Source organism: Tiliqua scincoides, chromosome 11 (assembly GCF_035046505.1).
Source record: "Tiliqua scincoides isolate rTilSci1 chromosome 11, rTilSci1.hap2, whole genome shotgun sequence".
NCBI classification, from domain to species: Eukaryota; Metazoa; Chordata; class Lepidosauria; order Squamata; family Scincidae; genus Tiliqua; species Tiliqua scincoides.
Genome location: NC_089831.1, coordinates 25,929,174 through 25,949,865, shown reverse-complemented (window position 1 = coordinate 25,949,865; position 20,692 = coordinate 25,929,174). Strand labels below are relative to the sequence as shown.

The 20,692-nt window shown below is 49.3% G+C and overlaps 2 protein-coding genes across 4 annotated transcripts in view; both read left to right on the top strand.

The window, feature by feature from the left end:
* Positions 1 to 5,551: 5,551 nt before the first annotated feature.
* On the top strand, positions 5,552 to 12,313 carry LOC136662307 (G protein-activated inward rectifier potassium channel 4-like). The gene is made up of 3 exons (XM_066639488.1): positions 5,552 to 5,740; positions 9,595 to 10,858; positions 11,940 to 12,313. Exons 1-3 carry the CDS (start codon positions 5,552 to 5,554, stop codon positions 12,311 to 12,313), a joined length of 1,827 nt encoding a protein of 608 aa, XP_066495585.1.
* A 3,887-nt stretch (positions 12,314 to 16,200) lies between these two features.
* ZW10 (zw10 kinetochore protein) overlaps positions 16,201 to 20,692 on the top strand; it is a 15,680-nt gene continuing 11,188 nt past the window's right edge. For all 3 annotated transcript variants that reach the window (XR_010794982.1, XR_010794981.1, XM_066639634.1), the window contains exons 1-6: positions 16,201 to 16,365; positions 17,188 to 17,322; positions 17,636 to 17,737; positions 17,850 to 17,927; positions 18,035 to 18,194; positions 19,934 to 20,083. Coding sequence is in view for 1 of the 3 variants with exons in the window: in XM_066639634.1 (XP_066495731.1) it covers positions 16,240 to 16,365; positions 17,188 to 17,322; positions 17,636 to 17,737; positions 17,850 to 17,927; positions 18,035 to 18,194; positions 19,934 to 20,083 (751 nt within the window). In the remaining 2 variants the exon portion in view is untranslated. The remainder of the gene's footprint in view (positions 16,366 to 17,187; positions 17,323 to 17,635; positions 17,738 to 17,849; positions 17,928 to 18,034; positions 18,195 to 19,933; positions 20,084 to 20,692) is intronic.

Here is a 20,692-nt window from a genome sequence, read left to right as displayed (position 1 = left end):
GATTCATGGTAAAAGCTTCTTTGCTTTCTCTAATAAAAAAACATTTGGTTTCAGTGAACAGTGCTGGGAGGGCATTACGGGGGTGGGGAACATGGGCAGTGATGGGGACAGGGGTGGGAGGATGGGTTGTCGTTAAAGAGTGTCGTTTGAAAAAGTGGATCCCAATGCTAAAACGTTTGGGAACCCTTTCCCTAAAAGGCATAAAAACATCACTTCTGGTTTTCCCCGGGAAACCGGAAGCAGAGTTTTTTTAGTGCTACAGGGCCATTCTGCAGCCTGCAGAGGCTGTAGGTGACACGTGAGGCCTCTGTAGGCTTCGGAAAGCCATCCGGAGGCAACCGAAGCACAGCTCCAGTCACCTTCGGAGGGTTTAAGGGGCCGAAACAGCAGATTTCATTATCCACGGTTTTCAGTATCCATGGGAGGGTCTGAGAAGAGATTCCTCATGGATTCTGATGTATATATGTATGTATGTCTTTACTGGGGTCATGGCATGAAAAAGGTTGAAGACTACTGCTGTAAGGGGACTTTTGTCTACCTGGGAACCAACATGCTTCTTATGCACTTTGCAAAGCGGGGGGGACGGGACCATGTCACTGGGAAGGCTTTTGCCCCAGGGCCCCATAAACCTTGGACCCACCACTGGTTGAGGGTCAACAGACCTCTGGCTTGGCAGTCTCTAGGTGGCTTTTTGCAGCAGTGGAGTTGCCTCGCACCAGGTTAGACCCTGGTCCGGCTAGCACAGCACTTGTTGGCTGTGGCTCTCCGGGGTTTCAGGAAGGGGATTCTTGGCTTCTCTTCTGCTTATGCCAGAGACTTGAACTTGAGACATTCTTCATGCAAAGCAGGTGCTCAGCTACTGAGTTACATTCCCTCCCTGAAAATCATTAGAAGTAATTGGGAACTACATTTCACAACTCCTGAAAGTTGACAGTATTCCATGGAAGCAATGATTTTCAACCTTTTTCATTTCATGGCACACCTCCAGTTTTTTGACAATTGACAAAGCACTGCTGGCAAGCTCACCTCCCCCAATGACCCTACTAATAATTGTCCCTCCTCCAAACCCCTGCAGCACAACTGTGGACCACTCACAGCACAGCAATCTGGCTGAAAAGGGTGCATTAAGGACCAACTTTGTCTCCTCGCATGACTCTTGAAGGAAGCCATCAAGAAACACTGGCTGGCTGGTCCGTGATTCTTGCCCTACTTAGCAAAGTTACAGTGATGTGAATAACTCCCACTGGGGACGCTTTTTGCCTTCTGCTGATCCCTCCCCCTAAGTTTGGTGGACTCTCCAGGACTGCTGAGAGCTGGCACTGAGCCCAGGCAAGATGCCTGATTGCCTCCCTTCCTAAATACATTGGGGCAATAGAAGTGCATTGAAAATGAGTTAGAGCTATAGTGAACATAAGAAGAGCCCCGCTGGATCAGGCCAAAGGCCCATCTAGTCCAGCTTCCTGTATCTCACAGTGGCCCACCAAATGCTGCAGGAAGCACACAAGGCAGCAAGAGACCTGCATCCTGGTGCCCTCCCTGCACCTGGCAATCAGAGGCAGCCTGCCTCTCAAACCAAGAGCCTGCACATACCTACTATGACTTGTAACCTGTAATGAACGTCTCCTCCAGAAATTTGTTCAATCCCCTCTTAAAGGCATCCAGGCAAGAAGTGGAAACACAGTCCTGGATAGGTAGGATTGAGGCACCCACATTTATTTTGTAATGAACTTGTTTTGCACTCTATAGCTTCATGGCTTGGGCCCTGGGGATTTTGCCCCCCCCCCCCTGAGGCCTGGACCTATCCAAATAAGGTGTTCTTCTGGAGGAAAAAAAATCTCACTACTATCAAGCAGATGGTTGGACAGGCAATACTATTGAATCCCTTGTTTGCTTTATTGGGTCAGATTAACGGCCAGTAACAATATGGAATTGGCTGACATCTGCAGAGTCAGTCATCACTAGAGACAAGCTAATCCTCCTGAACTGAAACTTTGCTTGCTAAAACATGGAAAATGGCTAAAGGACTGGAATACGTGCATGCAAAGGAACAGGATGTAGGGGGGACTTTGTTGGCAAACAGAAGCTCAGGTGGAAGAGCTGCCGGTCTCCTGAGCCTGCTGGAAGCATGGAAGTAGCCTGTTTTGCAAGGAAGACCTCCTGCATGGGGGGGGGGGGAGAGAAAAAATAGGAAGAGAAGAATCCACCCACGCCCTGTTCTAGAGAGCCACTGGGAAGACATTTGCTTCAAGTCAGCTTGGTTAGTACCCCGGTGGCTTTTGGGTTCTTATCCTTAGTTGGTTCGAGAACTGCTGACCCCGGGGGCTTGGTTTTGTTTTGGCTTCTGCTTGAGTGGTTTCAGTACCAGCACAGTCCTATGCATGTCTACTCACAAGCAAGTCCAATTCACCTCAGCAGCACTTACTCCCAGGTAAATGTGTATAGGGCTGCAGCCTTAGAGTGCAGTCCTAACTATCACTAGTGCTGGTGCAGCAGCTGCCCCGCTATTACAAACATGCTGTAAAGCACGTCTGGCAATGACTCTTGCACAGGCAGCACAGGTGGGAAGGTCCGTGCCATCCTACTGGCACTGTATTCCACCAACGGCCACCAGCAGAGGTGAGTGAAGCACCAAATGGTGCAGAGGCAGGGGAGGGTGGAACAAAGGTGGGGTAGGAGGTAGAATGGGGCAGACCAGGCCCAGGAGGGTGGGAATTGGTGGAGGAGGCCTCCACCATATCGTATTTTCCCTCCTGGGCCTGGAGGAGTCGCATGGAGCTTCTCAGACTTGCAACAACTGTATTGCTGCCACAGATCCAAGAAGCTCCATTGGGCTGGCCAGGGTTTTTACACAGGGTAAGGGATCAAATGTTCCCTTACTGCAAGGAAGCCTCCAGCCTGTTCCTAATAAACATAAGAACAGCCCCACTGGATCAGGCCATAGGCCCATCTAGTCCAGCTTCCTGTATCTCACAGCGGCCCAACAAATGCCCCAGGGAGCACACCAGATAACAAGAGATCTCATCCTGGTGCCCTCCCTTGCATCTGGCCTTCTGACATAGCCCATTTCTAAAATCAGGAGGTTGCGCATACACATCATAGCTTGTACCCTGTAATGGATTTTTCCTCCAGAAACTTGTCCAATCCCTTTTTAAAGGCGTCCAGGCCAGATGCCGTCAGCACATCCTGTGGCAAGGAGTTCCACAGACCGACTACACGCTGTGTAAAGAAATATTTTATCGTCTGTTCTAACTCTCCCAACACTCAATTTTAGTGGATGTCCCCTGGTTCTGGTGTTATGTGAGAGTGTAAAGAGCATCTCCCTATCCACTCTGTCCAGGGAGCACACCAGATAACAAGAGACCTGCATCCTGGTGCCCTCCCTTGCATCTGGCATAGCCCATTTCTCAAATCAGGAGGTTGCACATACACATCATGGCTTTTGGATTTTTCCTCCAGGAATGTGTCCAATCCCCTTTTAAAGGCATCCAGACCAGATGCCATCACCACTTCCTGTGGCAAGGAGTTCCAGAGACCAACCACACGCCAAGTAAAGAAATATTTTATTTTGTCTGTCCTAATTCTCCCAACACTCAATTTTAGTGGATGTCCCCTGGTTCTGGTGTTATGTGAGACTGTAAAGAGCATTTCCTTATCCACTCTGTCCATCCCCTGCATAATTTTGTATGTCTCAATCATGTCCCCCCTCAGGTGTCTCTTTTCTAGGCTGAAGAGGCCCAAACGCCGTAACCTTTCCTCGTAAGGAAGGTGCCCCAGCCCCGTAATCATCTTAGTCGCTCTCTTTTGCACCTTTTCCATTTCCACTATGTCCTTTTTGAGATGCGGCAACCAGAACTGGACACAATACTCCAGGTGTGGCCTTACCATCGATTTGTACAACATCTATTTGTACCATAGATTTGTACAACATAATAACCTGTTCTAGGTACAATATAGGCCAGTGGTTCTCAAACTTTCAGCACCAGGACCCACTTTTTAGAAAGAGAATCTGTCAGGACCCACCGGAAGTGATGTCATGACCAGAAGTGACAACATCAAGCAGGAAAACTTTTAGCAATCCTGGGCTGCAGTCCTACCCACACTTACCCAGGAGTAAGTCCCATTGACCATCACTGTTAGAAAGCATATACAGAGTAGTCTGTTACAAGTACAGATCTGCCACATTTCCCCAAATGCAGCTACATACCATAGTAGCATCTAGTCCAGCCATCATTTATTAGTAGGGCCAATGGGGATGTGAGCTCCCACGGGCTGCATGGTGTGCTTTGTCAATTGTCAAAAACCTGATGGTGCGCCTTGACAATTTTAATGCCTTGTCAATGTGCTGTGAGATGAAAAAGGTTGAAAATCACTGATCTAGTCTAATATATTATAAATAAAATACACATTGAAATGAATGGGGACCCACCTGAAATTGGATCACGACCCACCTAGTGGGTCCCAACCAATTGTTTGAGAAACGCTGGTAGGCCATGTGGATGCTCATGCTTGTAAATGAGTTATTGAACTTTATAGTGGAGATTTGCGCCAACTTACACAAAGATCATTCCTTTTGCAAGAAAAACAGAACCAAAATGGCAGAGACCTTCCCCCAGGCGTCCTGAACCATGTGGTGCCATGATAGGTTCTGATTATTAACATTCATTTTTAATATAGCTGCCAGATGAATGAGGACAGCATGCACCAATTTGCACCAGGATTGTTCCTTTTGTGATACAGACATGAAGCAAACCAATGTATAAAACTGTTCAGGATGTCAGGAAGAAGGTCTTGGTCAACTTGTGTGCTTGTATTGCAAAGGGAACAATCCTTGCACTGTTATGGCTCTGTGGCCCATTTCTGCTCCAACGTTACACCAAAGAGGGCACCATAACTCTTCAAATACTGTTGGTACTATTTGAGTTTTCTTAGAGCTGCTCAAGGCTGACGAAGGAGAACTTGGGCTTCTCAGTTTGAAGAGGCAACTTGGAAGTGCAATTATTAGACTACAAAACCTATACCGCTACCTTCTGTGCATGCGGAATGGCTCAACCATTCATTTCAACTGCAAGTTTGCCTTTTCCAACCCCCCCCCCCCCAATGTATATTCAACATGGATTTGAGGACTGGGAGCTAACAATTGTGTATCAAGTCAATCCTGTGTCTGTCCATGGAGACAACCCATCCTGGTTTGCGTTCAGTGTTGTATTTACATCTGGTGCACCTGGTCAAAGTGGTTGTAACAGTTGTGCATAAACAGAGACGCTGCCACCCCTCCCAGTCTAAAACAGTGTGCTAGTTCAATGCCATTGTTACCCCCTTAGGGCTGAAGATTTTACTAGGACAATCTCAAAACTGTCTACTAATTCGACCAACTTCATGGTTGGTTGCAAAGGAATTTGAACAGAGGTCTCCCATCCCCAGCTGGCTTTTCCACAGCTTCTTCCTGCTCACTGGTAAAAATAACCACGGACTCTTTTGTCTTCTTAAACAGAAAGATCCCTCGCCGAAGAAGGCGCAAAGCCCGGGGCTAGGCCCCACTTTGGCCTGAAACATGGAGTTGCAGCCGGGCAAGAGGCTCTGTGTGCGTAACAACACTGCTGACTGGCAGCTGCAGTGCCAAGAGTCATGGAATCGCAGAAACTCCATCCCTCCAGCAAAAACTCCCACCGCCAAGCACATGTTGGCTTACCTGCCTCGGCCCCCCACGGAAACCAGCACATATGGGACCTTTCATCAAAAGGTAGGTACATTGGCCACCTGAACCATTTCTCTTAGCTGAAAGGCAGCTAATGGGAGACTTGAGGACCTCTTCACATTCTGGCTGTGCCCACTTCTGGCTTTCTAAACAACCAAGATTAGTAGTGATGAGCTCAAGAGTTTATTTCAGGGCTGAAAGACACCCCCCCCCCCAAAAAAAATTTAATCTACCATAGTCTTTCGAGACTGAAGGTTGCCAACATCTCCATTCACAGGCAGCGAAATAAAGTTATTGCAATGCATGGGAGAAGAGTCAGTGCTCTGTCTCAGTGGCCATCTTGCCACATGATGGTAGAACATGGTTCAGGGGGGAATAGCGGGTTTAAAAAATGGCCATTGAAGCTAGTAAAAAGAGCACTGCCGATGCAGGGAGAAGTGCACCACTCGCCTGATGAATGGAGGGTCTAGGCCACCAGTTCCCAACCTGTGGTCCATGAGGTCTCAGGGGAAAAAAAAGATTGCCTTTGATCACTTCCAGCATCCCGCCAAACGAGTGCTCCCCCACGGAGCACCACAGAGGGCAGAGAATAGACCACCCACAGCTGGCACTGAAGTGTCAACTATGGCTGTGGGCCATCCATTCTCTGCCCTCTCTGGTGGTTCATGGGAGAGTGCTCACTCAGGAGGCACTTTCCTGTGGACCACTAGAGAGGGTGGAGAATGAACCACCCACAGCGTCAGCCAGCAACAAAAGCAGCAACCCACAAATCATCTCTATAAATAAATCCAGTGGTGTCGCTAGGGGATGTGGGGGGTGTGGGCCGTACTGGGTGGCGTGCTAAAATTGCGGTGGTTAGGAGTAGCCCCATCATATTATATACCATTGGATGCAGAATTTTGAGCAGAATGCAATGCAAAAAACCTGAGTGAAATATCTCCTTTCTATCAAAAGGTATGGCCAAAAAAAACTGGAGAACAAAAATGCATGGATCCCTATAGAAAGTGAAAGTGAGCCATATTGTGCGTTTACTTGCGAGTAGGTGAACTTACCTTAGTCCGTTGGAAAGGGCAGGCTGAGAGGAATCCAATGACACCAGAGTGGTCCTGATCCAGTGAATGCAGCCCCTAAAAACACCTGAGAAGGAAGTCCCTCCCTCCAAGCAGATGAATGTATTGAGCCCTATGGAAAGAGAAACTAAGCCTCACAGTCACATTTACTCACGAGTAAGCAAACGTGCCTTGGCTTGTGGTCAGGCCAGTTAAAGGGGAATGTGAAGCCACCAGAATGGTCCTGATCTGTTGGAACTGGAGCTCAACAAATGCTCCAGAAGGCAGCCTCCCCCCCCCCACTAAAAAGGATAAAAACAGAGGCTTCAGCTGATAAGGTGAACCTTTCTGAGACTTGCAAAACCAGCTGGATCCTGACAATGACCTGGTTTAAACAGAAGTTCTTCAATTGAACTGGGCACTGGGTAGGGCTGAAAACCTTACTGATTTTGGAGGGGGAGGTGTTATTGTAGGCAGGCTACAGAGGAAATTCATTTGGTGGACCAGGGCTGACTTCTGCTTATTTAATTATTTGTTTTACTTTAATTATTTATACTTACTTATTTTAATTTGCCTGATGATGTCACTTCCACCATGCCATCACTTCTGGTGGGTCTTGGACAGATTGTCATTCTAAAAAGTGGGTCCCAGTGCTAAAAGTTTGAGAACTGCTGCAATAAGGTATTAGTAAGTTGACACCCTGGGAGGGGGGGTGACAGCACTAGTGACCAAAATCACTAACATCACAATTCGGAGGAATAATACCAGCATGTTATATATCGATCAATGCGTAATTTCATGCAGAATGTGTTCTGTCAAAAGGTACAGCCGAAATACCAGTGGGGGCGGAGTGATGGTACATCACCATGCCCACCATCTGGGGCCCCGCCCACTGTATGGGGTAGACGTGCTGGCATCCCGCACCGGGTGACGCAAACTCTAGTGACGCCACTGAATAAATCTCTAATCTTCTCTAATTATTACGCATTTAATTACGGGGGCCCGGGTAGATGGGACTCGATAGCCTGGGAAGGCAGCTCATCTGAGAGAAGGAAAACTCTGATCCCAAACCTCCACTGCCTTGTGGCTACATCCAGTTATGGAAAAGGCTTCAGGAGTCAACCTCGAGGCAAAATCTGGAGCCGGAGTCCCTGAGGCAGTTCATGGCTGAACACAGTCACGTTCTGGCAACTCCTGCGACGTCGATGGAACCAACCGTATTGGCCTCTGCCTTTCCATTGGACCATTTGAGCGACGTGGAGAGGGGGGAATTGCTGCATGGGTATCAGCCTATCCTCCATACCTACTTTACCCAGGCTTTGCGCACTGGAGAGGACACTCTGTTCCAGAACCACCATTCAGAGCGTGACACCATAGTCTTCCAAGACTGAAGGATGCCAACACACATTTAATTGTATTTTTTTGTGTGCAGGAGGGTGGGGGGCTGCATGTGGTCCATGATGATTCCAATTTTTGCTTCAGTGGTCCGCGGACTTCTAAAGGTTGGGAACCGCTGGTCTAGGCAGACTCATCAATCTTGCGAGATGAGCTGTTAACCTAGGATGATAACCAGTGTCTACATCCGAGATGGGCAGCTTCTGGGTTCCTTGTGCCCCCTGTCTACTGGAGGAGCAGTGGCATCTGGAGTATTCCTGCATGTTGACGAAGAGACTGGACTGATGTTTGGTAGACACAACTGCACCATAGCCGAGCTGTTGTACCGTGCCAGAACAACCAAAGTACCTAGAGATGCTGAACAGATTGCACTACACTAGAGTTGGTGTAACAGAGTAGTAAGGGCTTCATAGTTTTTGAAGAAACATGTATTTTGATGACACAAGCTTATTGACTAATGATGAAGAATAAGTGTAGGGAGAGATGGTAGTGAAATGCACGTGGACACTAGTGCTTTATCTTCTAAATGTAACCATCAACAAATTTTTCTGCCTTGACTAAAATTTGGTCATGCAATGGGTTTAGGGACTAGTTCTAACCTGCATGAGACCAGCTGGCCATCCCTAGTCAACGTGCACAAAGAATTTCAGGGTATTTGAGTCACAGACCCTTGCTAACTATCTTGAAACATTGACTTTTAGATCAGTGGTTCCCAAACTTTTTAGCATCAGGACCCACTTTTTAAAATGACACTCCATGGAGACCCAGTGAGCTTTACAAGACTTAAAAAAAAAGTTTACCAACTGTTCAAGCCTCTGCTTTTATCCTTTGGAGATAAAAGATATCCTTTGGAGATATCTATGGAGATTTGGAGATATCCTTTGGTGGAGAGGGAGCACCACCTTCTGGAGCATTTGTTGAGCTCCGCATTCATAGGATCAGGGCCATTCTGGTGGCCTTGTGTTCCCCTTGGCCTGCCCTTTGAATTGGACTGAGGCATGTTTGCCTACTCATGAGTAAACATGCATGTGCCGTGTCATTTTGTTTTCCATTGGGCTCAATACATTTTCCTTGTCAGCGGTGGCGTAGCTGGAGGAGGAGCGGAGCAGCCAGCCTGCTGGGGAGCCTCAGTGTGGCGGGTGAGCGGCCCCTCTTTTCGGAGCCGTTCCTGGCGGGGGGCTCCAAAGGGAGGGGCCGCCCCCCTCCAGCTGCCCCACTGCTTGTCAGCTATGAGCGTGACAATTTCAAGACCTGCCAAAAATGGTGTTGTGACCCTCTGGTGGGTCCTGACCCACAGTTTGAGAACCACTGCTTTAGATCCAAAGATGGGAATCTGTGCTTTGATGGAGAGCTTCCATGGTCAGCCCTTACAGATGACTTGTTAGCCTGGAGAGGGTAGAAGACAACGGGACAAGGGGAGACCAAGAGTGTAAATAAGTTCATTTTCTCTTGCAGCCTGAAATGATGGTCATTCCTATGGGTGCTTTAGATGAAAACCAGCAGCACACGGAAACTGCAGCCACAAAGAGAAGTGCCCTGACATGCAACTACGTTTCTGCGTCCTGCAGCTCAAACATCCCCAATGACAGGACAGTCCTCCTCCAGAGGAGGCTCAGCACGGTGGAACAGACCAGCTATGGTGCTCTGGTGCCCACCAAACATCGTCCCAGCGTCTCCATCAATACAGATGAGCTGCCCAAATACCACCGCTCCTCCAGAACGGACCCGCTACCCCCTTCCCTTTTGCGTGACCTCAATGCCCGACTCTATCCACAGCATGCTCTCAGTGCACCCAACATCATCAGCTCTTCACGGACCAAAACCCCAACCCGTAGCGTCGTCTCGGTGCCCACCTCGGACAGAGGACAGAGCCGGCGCTGCAAACTCATGGATGATGATCGACAGTTTGGCTTGGGAAACAAGCAGCAGCGCCAACGCTACGTGACCAAAGTGGGAAAGTGCCAGGTGAACTTGGGCAACATTCAAGAGAAGAAACGGTTCCTTTCGGACATCTTCACCACCATCGTGGATCTCAAGTATCGCTGGTTCCTCTTTGTCTTCAGCATGTGCTACATCATCACCTGGGTGGTCTTTGGCATCATGTATTACTGTGATGCCTGGATAAGGGACGACATCAACCACATAGGTGACCCTGAGTGGAAGGCGTGCATTGAGAACATTGATAATTTCATCTCTGCCTTACTGTTCTCCGTCGAAAGTCAGAGGACGATTGGCTATGGTTCTCGGATTGTGACGGCCCACTGTTCGGAGGGCGTCATCTTGCTAATGGCCCAGTCCATCATTGGCTCCATGATCGATGCTCTCATGGTGGGATGCATGTTTGTCAAGATCTCCAGACCCAAGAAGCGTGCCCAGACCTTAATATTCAGCAAGAAGTGCGTGATCTCTCACCGGGACGAGAAGCTCTGCCTGATGTTCCGGATTGGAGACCTCCGAGACAGTCACATGGTGGACGCAAAAATAAGAGCCAAGCTCATTAAGTCGAGGCAAACCAAGGAAGGGGAGTTCATACCACTGGAGCAGTCAGAGCTGAATCTGGGTTATGACACGGGCGAGGACCGGCTCTTCCTGGTGGAGCCACAGATTATCTGCCATGTCATCAATGACACCAGCCCCTTCTGGGAGATGTCTGCAGAGGCGCTGAAGAGGGAGCAGTTCGAAATCATCATCATCCTCGAAGGCATCGTAGAAGCCACAGGTGAGTGTGCTGCAGGTCACCAAGGGGTTGAACTCTGGCAAGGGTCATGCTCCAGACAGCCAAGTTCCAGGACCCAGACCAAGTTGGCTGTCGTTCCAAGTGAGTTAGCAGTGGGGTCAAAATCAAAACCAGGCAAGGCTCAAGGTTCCAGGCAGCAGTGGAGGAGAGGCGAAAGCAGGCACGCGGTCAGAACTAGAACAGCCGTCGGGAGCAGGGGGCTGAGCCCTGTCCTCAAGCAATAGACCACGGAGTAAGCCCTGAGGCTTGGGCTAGGGCCTGGGGCTACCTGACAATGCTCAGACAGGTTGATTTTACAGTCTAGACATCACCTTTCAAGCACAAATGCTTGGGAATGCCTTGTCCTGAGTTACCAGACACTCCTGATGTGAACAATGCAGAGCCCAAGGAGGATTTTTCCATATGGTGTCTATCACATTTTCCGTGTCCATGTTCTCTTACTATGCTTTATAAGAAAAGATGCATACAGTTAGTTCTCATTATCCACTATGGTTCGGTTCCAATTCAGTAGATACTGTATCAGCAGATACCGAATCACTGAGCTTATGGGGAAAATGGGGTTAGGTTCCAGGGGACCCTCTTCACCATACGCTCTATGCATTTTATGAACCTGAGAGCCCAGTCCTATGCATATCTACTCAAAAGTAAGTTCCATTAGAGTCAATGGGGCTTACTTCCAGGAAAGTGTGGATTGTGCTGTGACTCTCTAGTTAGTCCATGGGGCTGGATGATAGCGAAGGCTCATTAATATCTGATGTTTCCTCCTGTGCTGGCTATCCTTGAAGGCTGATAGCCCAACAACAAGGCCACAGACTTTAGCAGTGGGGAAGAAGTTGCTTCACCCTTCTTCCTCCTTCAACCTGTCCCTTGGCTCTCAGGTAGCCTTAGCCTCTCAGGGCTCTCTTAGTCCTCAGGTATTCTTCCAGAGACCTTCCCTTCCTCCTGCAACTTCTCTCACCTCTGCCTGCCCTCACGTAGCTATGCTAAGCCCCACCCCACTGGCACAAAATGTACAGATAACGAGAACAGAGTCGTAGATAATGACTGCTTCTTTTTTTTGCAGGAATGACGTGTCAAGCCCGGACATCTTACACAGAGGACGAGATCCAGTGGGGCTACCGTTTTGAGCCCTGCATGACCCTGGAAAAAGGCGCCTTCCGTGTGGATTACACCAGATTTGAGAAGACATTTGAAGTTCAGACCCCAGTGACAAGTGCCCGAGAGATGTATGAACTGAAGGAGATGGAGAACCAGGATCAATCTACTTTTAGCTTGTATTGGGACCATCTACTGCACCCTTGCCTTTCCACAGACCTTACCAATGACGCCCGGCAAGGAGATGTTCCCAGTGAGGAAGCCCTCTCCAGACTGGGCTTCCCCAACATCACAGAAGAGGAGAGAAGCAATGAGTACCAGAGCCAGGGGGCCAATGTATGAGCAATTGGCATAGCTTTCTGCTCAGCTCGATGAGAACCCAATGGCCTTGTGTGCGAGCAAAAGGGGTGCACAATCTTTTGGAAGCCTGCTTCCTTGTAGGGCAAGTTCCCTGGTGGAGCTGGTGATCCAAGCGTTGTCTTCTTGTCTTGTATGGAACAAGGTCCCGTTGCAGGGGTGACTCCTGTAACCAACTGCTCCAGATGACCCTTCACCTCACCCCCTTCTGCGTTTGTTGAGTAAGCATGCTGTCCATGAAAACAAAAACTTGCACTATAGAGGGGCTCTTGGGGGCTGGAACCCATGATCAAGAGTCAATTAGTAGGTGTGAATAGATGCCTGGCTGGGTGCCCACCTTCTGCGAGCAGGAGCTAGACCCAGATACTGTCACCCTTTCTCTCTTCGCCCTTGTTTACTTTGAAAGCACATCCATTGCTGTCCAGGCTGGGGAACTTGCGTTTATGTATCGGAACGTTTTTGCTGTGTGATAAACAATGGTGCTGAAAAGCTCTGGTGATCAGCATCAATGCTCTGGGGTCTGCTCAGCCCATTGCTAATCCATGTGTGGGAGGTGCCTGGAGCCACTGCATTCCCAGACACAATTTCAGGCACAAGTGCAGAGAAGTGTCTCGTCTTTCTACAGTGCCATACAGAACTCTTTGTGGATGTCATCCCCTGGCCTCCCTGCCCCTACGCAGAGCAGACCCCAACTACTGCCCCTTTCATTGCCTAACGTGGAAGCCTTTCGCCTCTGACCTCGTCTTTGACTCTTGTGTGCTGTGGTTGCAGCAAAGTGGAATTATTTTTACAAGAAATGGTGCACTTTTGTAACAAGGTCATGGAAAGGATGTCAAGGGGTTGTGCTGGGGGGGGAGGGGGGAAGGAATAAGCAAGCAAATAAAAGTTCCTTTCCTGAACAGCCTCCTGGAGTGTGAATGTGCAGCAGCATTTGTGCATTCAAGACAGTGCGAAACTTGAACCTCTTTGAACCTGCAGGAGAAGGCTTTAGAGGACTTTCCATGCTTTCCACCTTAAGGGGCTGCACAGAGCAAAGCCTTTCCAGCCAAACCAGAAGCTGCTCTAGCCTTCGGTGGTTCTATGGCAAAACAGAGCTGCGCTGTCTGCCATGATCATGTCTAGACAGACATAGAGTTGCCACAGGACAGAGAATCCCCACTATTGTGCAAGTGAGTTATCTTTTGCGAGAGAGCCACGGGGACGTAGAAGCAGAAACAAGGACACGGTAACTCACCCAAAGGATTTGATAGGCAGCCGCCTTGGGTCCCTGCAGGGAGAAAGGCGGGATATAAATAAAGTTAATAAAAATAATAATAGAGATATTGCGGGTTCTCATTAAAAATGTCATTTTTCCCCTATTACTCTCCCCTAGGAATGGGAATACATGGGAGAAATCAAAATTTTGACTTGGCTATGCTTTCAGAAGTCTTCTGTGCCCCACCAAGTCGCAGTAACACACACACACACACACACACACACACACACACACACACACACACACACACACACACAATTAGTCTGTGGAACTCCTTGCCACAGGATGTGATGATGGCATCTAGCGTAGATATCTTTAAAAGGGGACTGGATAAATTTCTGGAAGAAAAGTCCATCACAAAAGCTATGATGTGTATGCGCAACCTCCTTGTTTTAGAAGTGGATTACCTTAGAATCCCAGATGCAAGGGAGGGCACCAGGATGCAGGTCTTTTGTTGTCTTGTACAAGTGCTCCCCGAGCCTTCTGGTAAGATACAGGAAGCTGGACCAGATGGGCCTTTGGCCTGATCCAGTGGGCTCTTCTGATGTTCTTATGTTCTTAAGCTGCAAAAACAGGATCTCCAGGTGTCGATCATTGTCTGCTGTGACTATCAGAAACTGACAATGTCTACACCTCACTTCCGTACTGTCTAGCCAGAGTGACCAGATACAATGGAAGACACCATTGTATAGAAGAGGGCATTTTGGCAGGTGCAGCTTTTTAGACCCTTCCATGTTGAGCTGCACCTTCCAACATTCCCTCTTCTATACAATGGTTAATGATACAGGCACTCTGTTCCTCTTTGTATCTGGTAACCCTGTGTATAGCCGTGGTCACAAGTGAAGGCCACCATTGTCCATGATTTCCTGTGGGTGTCATAGCAATAGCCAGGATGGTGTATGGTTCAGGAGTCAGACTTAAACCTGGAGGATCCAAGTTCAAATCCTGCTCAGATATGAAGCTTCCTGGGTGACCTTGGGCCAGTCACTATCTTTCAGCCAACCTACCTCACAGGGCTGTAAAGACAAAAGGAGGAAAGGAACTATGTACTCCACCCTGAGCTCCTTGGAGAAAGGGTGGGATAACAATGTGAAAAATAAAATAAAAAACTAGGGGGGGGGATGCACAGGCTGACTTGCCTGAGGAAATGGAAAGCTGCTGTTTTTGCCCACCATTCTCCAAGGATGTCACAATCTTCACCTGGAATAAGCCTTGTAAGAAAGAGAAGAAACTCTTTGCTGCTTCCTTTTGTGGGGGAGGGGGCAGAGGCCACAGAACAAGCTGGCAGTTTGTCACAGGGATGCTAACATTCTGGATTTCAGAACCGACTGCCATGGACAGCTCCCTCTCCTTGAAAATAGTTATACCCAGTCTTGCCCTATCCAGTTTAAGGTGTCCAAGGCGGATTACAATAGTAGTTTTAAAAAATGAATTGCAATGCACCAAAGCTAAACAAGAAAATATATTGGGGGGGGGGATGACAAGGTGCAGCTGGATAGCTAACAAATGAGTCTTGCAAAAATGGGGAGTTGACCCAAATTACAAAATGGGAAAAGTGCTCAAGCCAACAAAACACTTGTGGCAAGGAGTTCCACAGACTAGGTTCTCCAGCTGACTTGAGGGGACCAGCCATTTCCCACTGGGGGAGGCAATCTCCTCCCTTGTGAGATTAGGTTCCTCCCCCTGTGGTTTTCCATGGGGGGGGGAACCTAATCTCACAAGGGAGGAGATTGCCTCCCCCAGTGGGAAGTGGCTGGTCCCCTCAAGTCAGCTGGAGAGCCTAGTCTGTGGAACTCCTTGCCACAGGATGCAGTGATGGCTTTTGGCCTAGATGGTTTTGAAAGGGGATTGGATACTGCTGGAGGAAAAATGCATCTCAGATTATAAGCCATGGTGGGTACATGCAAACTCGTGGTTTTGGGAGTAGGCTACGACAGAATGCCAGGTGCAAGGGAGGGCACCAGGATGCAGGTCTCTTGCTCTCTTGTGTGCTCCCTGCTGGAGGTACCAGGTGGGCCACTGTGAGATACTGGAAGCTGGACTAGATGGGTGTTCGGCCTCATCCAGTGGGGCTCTCCTTGTGAGAAGGCTTCCACTGCATTGCCACGGATAACAGTGGCACTCGCAGGAGGGCATCTCCAGCTGGTTGTTTCATACCAAGACTGGCACCAGCCCTGGAGCTGCCCCAGCCCATGGATGACGCACTGCAGCCCTGTGCATGTCTACTCAGAGGTAAGTCCAGTGAGTCAATGGGGCTTACTCCCAGGTAAGTGTGGGTAGGATTGCAGCCCAGCTCAGCAAAGCTCTGGTCTGAAAGGGTGCCTCTGAGCATGTGCAGAGTGCTAATGCAAGACATTCTAGGAGCAGAGCTGCTGGGTCCAGCCCCCTCCAGACCTCAGGCCTGGGGAGGGGGGGAAGGAGCCCCTTTCGCTGGCCTCTCCTGCTGTCCCTGAACAGAGAGTGAGCAGGAGTGGCGTCGCTCTGGCCTCTTCCAGCTCTATGGTGACAGGCTCGCGCATGCGCGCACGCCCTCCCCGCGCAGTGCACACCGGAGTGGTAGTCGCGGCTGGGCGGGAAAGGCGAGACCTTCCCGCGGTGCTTTGCGCGCGGCGAGTTGCGCTGGGCCTGGAGGAGGAGCGGCCTCTCGGGGACGGTCATGGCGGAGGCCGAGACGCCGCGCCCGTCGCTGGTGGCGGCCGTGCTGGCCTGCTCGGACCGCCTGGAGAAGGAGAGCCTCAGCGGCCGCATCGCCCGCCTCTCCTGCCGGGTGGAGGAGCTCAAGGTGCGGGGGGGCTGAGGGCCCTGGTGGGCGGGACATGCACCGCGGGCGTGGCTTATTCAGGCGCCGCCCACCAGCCCGGTCGGTGTCTCTGCGCATGCGCAGAATCCTCCCTACAAAGGTCTGTTCTGAAAGGGTGCCTCTGAGCATGTACAGAATACTAAAGGCAAGTCATGGCATCCAGTGCTCAGCCCTGATCTGAAAGGATGCCTCTGAGCATGTGCAGAATTTATCTTGCATAAAGGTGGGAAATAAAAAAATAAATGAATGCATTTCTCTGGGGATGAAGTTTGGGGTGGCAGAGTGTGGCAGCCATTAAAGCCTGCTAGGAGATGACTGACAGCACAATTGCTTTCCTGTCTGCTGAGAAATGAGCCCTGCTTGAGATCATTAGTCTCTGTTGGATTGCAGCCTGACAGCATGGGTTGTGCTGACACTGGGGGCTCTGGCACATCAGGCAGAGTGATCTGTTTTGCATGCACCTTACTTAGTGCACCTCTGATGTGCTTGTGGTACCTTAGATTATGTACATCAAAGCCCCATCTGAACCAACTTTCCAGCTCTGATGCAGCCCCACAGTAAGGGAACAAATGCTCCCTTACCTTGAGAAGGCCTCTGTGACTGGCCCTCCACTGCAGAATACAGCACACTCCCCGTGAGCATGGCTGCATCATTGCTGCAAAGGTTGTTAGGGTTGGGCTGTGAATCTGTGGAATTGGCAGGTGAAGAGTTCTGCATTTGGTCAGGTGGTGGGTTGCAGGATCAGCATGGTCCAGTCTAGCTCTTGACTTCAGTTGGGTTGATGGTGACTTTCTCTTCTTCCAGGGTGAGGTTTGCAGCATGATCAACCAGAGGTACGTAGAATTTCTGCCCAGCATGCAGAGTGCCAAGGATTTGGAGAGTCGAGTGGACGAGTTGTTTGGTAACATGGACCAGCTGAAGTCCAGGATTGAAAATGAGGTAATGAAGCAAAAATGACATCAACATGGATCGTTAGGCAGCTGAATTGACTAGGAAAGTTGATTTTACTGAAGCTTGAAATTAGCAAAATTGGTTTCTGAACGTGTGGCTTTCGTAGTTTCAGTTGTTTGTTTCCTGGCCAAGTACTTTTTCTGTGCTCTGAGGCGATAGCTGGAAGCCTCAGGACACACAGAAGCCCTCCAGGGAGCATTCTTGATCGCCATTCTTATGAAGGATTGTGACTTGCAAGAAAAAGTGGCTCAGCTCAGGCTTCCTGTGGGAGTGTGAATTTGGTGTTGTGTCTCTTCTCCAGGTCCAGTGTGATCTTAATGTGGCCATTGCAGAATTCTCAGAGTTGAAGCAACAGCTCGAGAGAGATACGCTTGTCCTGACTGTTCTGAAACAGCTGCAGGAGGTAAGGAGGGGGGATGCGTGCATGTCCCCCCCCATCTTCACTCCTACTGTCTTCTTTTCTGAGTTCCTTTTTCAGAGCCTTCTCTTAGTTAACAAGCGTTTTCTTCTCTTAGTTTGATACGCATCTGAAGCAGTTCCATGCCCTCTTGCCACAGAAGAAGTACGTGCCTGCAGCCTGCCACCTGAACAAGGTAGCCCTGTGCTCTTGTCTCCTTGGTTGGCTCTGGTGAGTCCTTTAGGATGGAATTTCTGGGGTCCCATGCTGTGAGTTTGCTACCTGTGTGTCTCTTTCTGCCAGGCTCGGAGGAGTCTGAAGGTGATGGAGTCCCGCCGAGGCTTTGAGTTGAAGATCCTGAAGGCACTTGGCACAGAGCTCACTGTGCAGACCCAAAACCTCCTCCACCTCTTGGGCCAAGAGTGGCAACAGATGGCCGTGTGGAAGCTTCCTCAGTCAAAAGGTGGGCATGCTTTTTGGTTGTGTAGTTTGAGGGGGACAGGTGTGTGTATGAAAGGACGGTTGACCCTAGCCTATCTAACCTTGTCACAAATCAGAGCGCTCATCCCAATCTTGCACATATGCATCTCTTTGTATACATCTTTGGAGTCAGATTTTGGGGTCCTGTGTCGTGACGCTGATTAAATAGGATTGGTGAGAGAATGGTACAGTGTGGACACATGTTATCCATGGGTTAGGTATTGGTATTAGATCTGGGTTAAAATTCCTGATCAGCCAGACAGTTACTCTTTTTCTTAGTCTCTGTTTCTGGCCTGTGCAATGGGAGTAATAATGTCTTGTGTTTCCAGGCTAAGTGTAGAAATGAAAGCTCAGTGACAAAGGCCGTTTTTCTCTTTGCGCAGCTTTACATTTCTTCTAGAAAACTGTGCAAAGTGATTGCTCTGCTAAGAATTCTGGGTTGACAGTTCCAGATGGTGGGTCAGGTGTAACATGTAACACTAAAGCCTGAACTTCATGCTGTAGTCTTGTTGGTGTTCTGTCACTCTTACTAGAAGGATTGGCATTTTTATTTCCAGGTCTCAGGAACCGGAACCACCCTTGTAGGGAATGCATTTTAAAGGACAAAGTTTTAGGGCTTGCTAACACCCCCCCCCCCCGTCTTACTCCTTTCCTGGGAGTGCAGAAACCACGGTGTGGGTTGTCAGTGGCTTGGGAATCACAGGACTGTGCTGGGAAGCTGCACTGCAAATTGCCCAGCCTGGTTTGGATAATTGTGGGGCCTTGAAGTTCTTTTACTTTTTGCTGTACCCCTTCAGAGCCTGCCTGCTGCCTTTTTTCCAGCTGCTGCCAGAGAGCTGTTTGGGTCGTGTGTTCCAAGAGGCTCAGGATGTTTGGTTCAGCTGGATGTGCCCCCAGCATTTTCCTCCCCTGGCACTTTCTGCCTTTATAGGTCAGCAAGCCACCTGGCAGGCTGGTAATGAAGCACAGCTTGGCAGGAGGATACAAAACCCAGTTCAGGAAAGACAGGTTTTTGGTTTTTTTCCTCACCCATCTGAGCTTTGTTGTTGATACTGTCCCAGTTTAAGGTGCCACTTTTCTCAGCAGGCCAATTCTGGGGGAAAGCAGCTGGGAGAGGCCTGATGTCTCCATGCTCTAGGAAGCCCACTTTGTTGGCCTCCATGGAATGGGGTAACGGCGGGCTGACTGGATCCATTGCTGTCTGACCCAGCAAAGGATGCCTTTATGTTGTTAAAATGAGTGACAATGAATATCTATATAAAAACAGGCACTTCATCTGATCAGCTCTTGTTGAACAGATTCGTAATTCATATGAAATGTATAAATGAAACTGCCTTCTGTGGAGCCAGACCAACATTCCATCTGGGTTAGTACTGAAAGGCAGGCACAAGGAAGTGTGGAACAGGCACTTTGTTTGGGTCAGCTGTCTCAGATGGGGAGCAGGAGAGAGGAGAGACAAGAGGGGTTGGAACTAGTGAATCCCTTCCGGGGACTGAATTATCTCCATCCACTTGTGACCAAAGGTTATAGGATTTTCAGGGTGTTTCAGGTAGTTATTATTGGGTGATTTCACTGTGGATGGTAGACAGTTATTAGGAAAAGGGGTATGTAGACTTTACCCAACTATCTAGCAAAGGCAGGAAGCAACCAAGTGAGAAACTAGTCTTGTCCCCTCTTTGCTGCTCGCCCTAACGGGGCCTGTTCTGTGTCCTTTTTGTGCAGAAATTGGCAGCCTAAAGTCAGCCATGCAGACAGAGCTGCGCCTATGCAGGGTGCTGCCTGGGGAGGATGTAGCAGCTGTTCCAGCGGTGGCATCTGTGTTGCAGGCATTTGCTGTCCTGGGGGAGCTGCACACCAAGTTCAAGCATTTTGGTAAGTTTTTATTCATGGATTCTTGGCTGTTGTCTCTTATCATGAAATGTTTTTGCCCTCTGACGCCATGGGCTGTTTCCCTTCGGATGTGGGTTCCCAAGCCTCTGAGACCTGAAGCAGGAGGTGTTGAACCGAATTGACATTTGGAGCTACAATTCTCTTTACCCACAAAACAAATCTGCCTGACCAGCTTCCAGAAAAGCTGTCAGATGAGGCAATGACTTGGTATCCACACTCCGCTTTGCCCACTCAGTTGGGGCAGGATGGTACTTCCTGGGGTGCAGCAATGTCCCTGAATTCCCCTCTTGGTTAGTACACTGGGATTCCTCCCTCCCTCCCTCCCTCCTGCCATGCTTTGTGAGGTCTCCCTGCTGTGAGGGACACAGAAGCTGGGATGCATGCAGTGCACCGGTGGCTTAATTTTTCAAGGATGAACCACAGAGGGTATAGCAAAAATTGGGTGTTATCATTGGTGCAGAACATTGTTTAATTAAACCTTACCTGGATACATCTTGTTTTAAGGAGTGGAGAGGCCTTCTACAGTGTTACCTCTGGAGAATCTACCCCCACTGCCGTTGTCCCCCTTGCAGCTTCGCTGAGCTCAGCCTG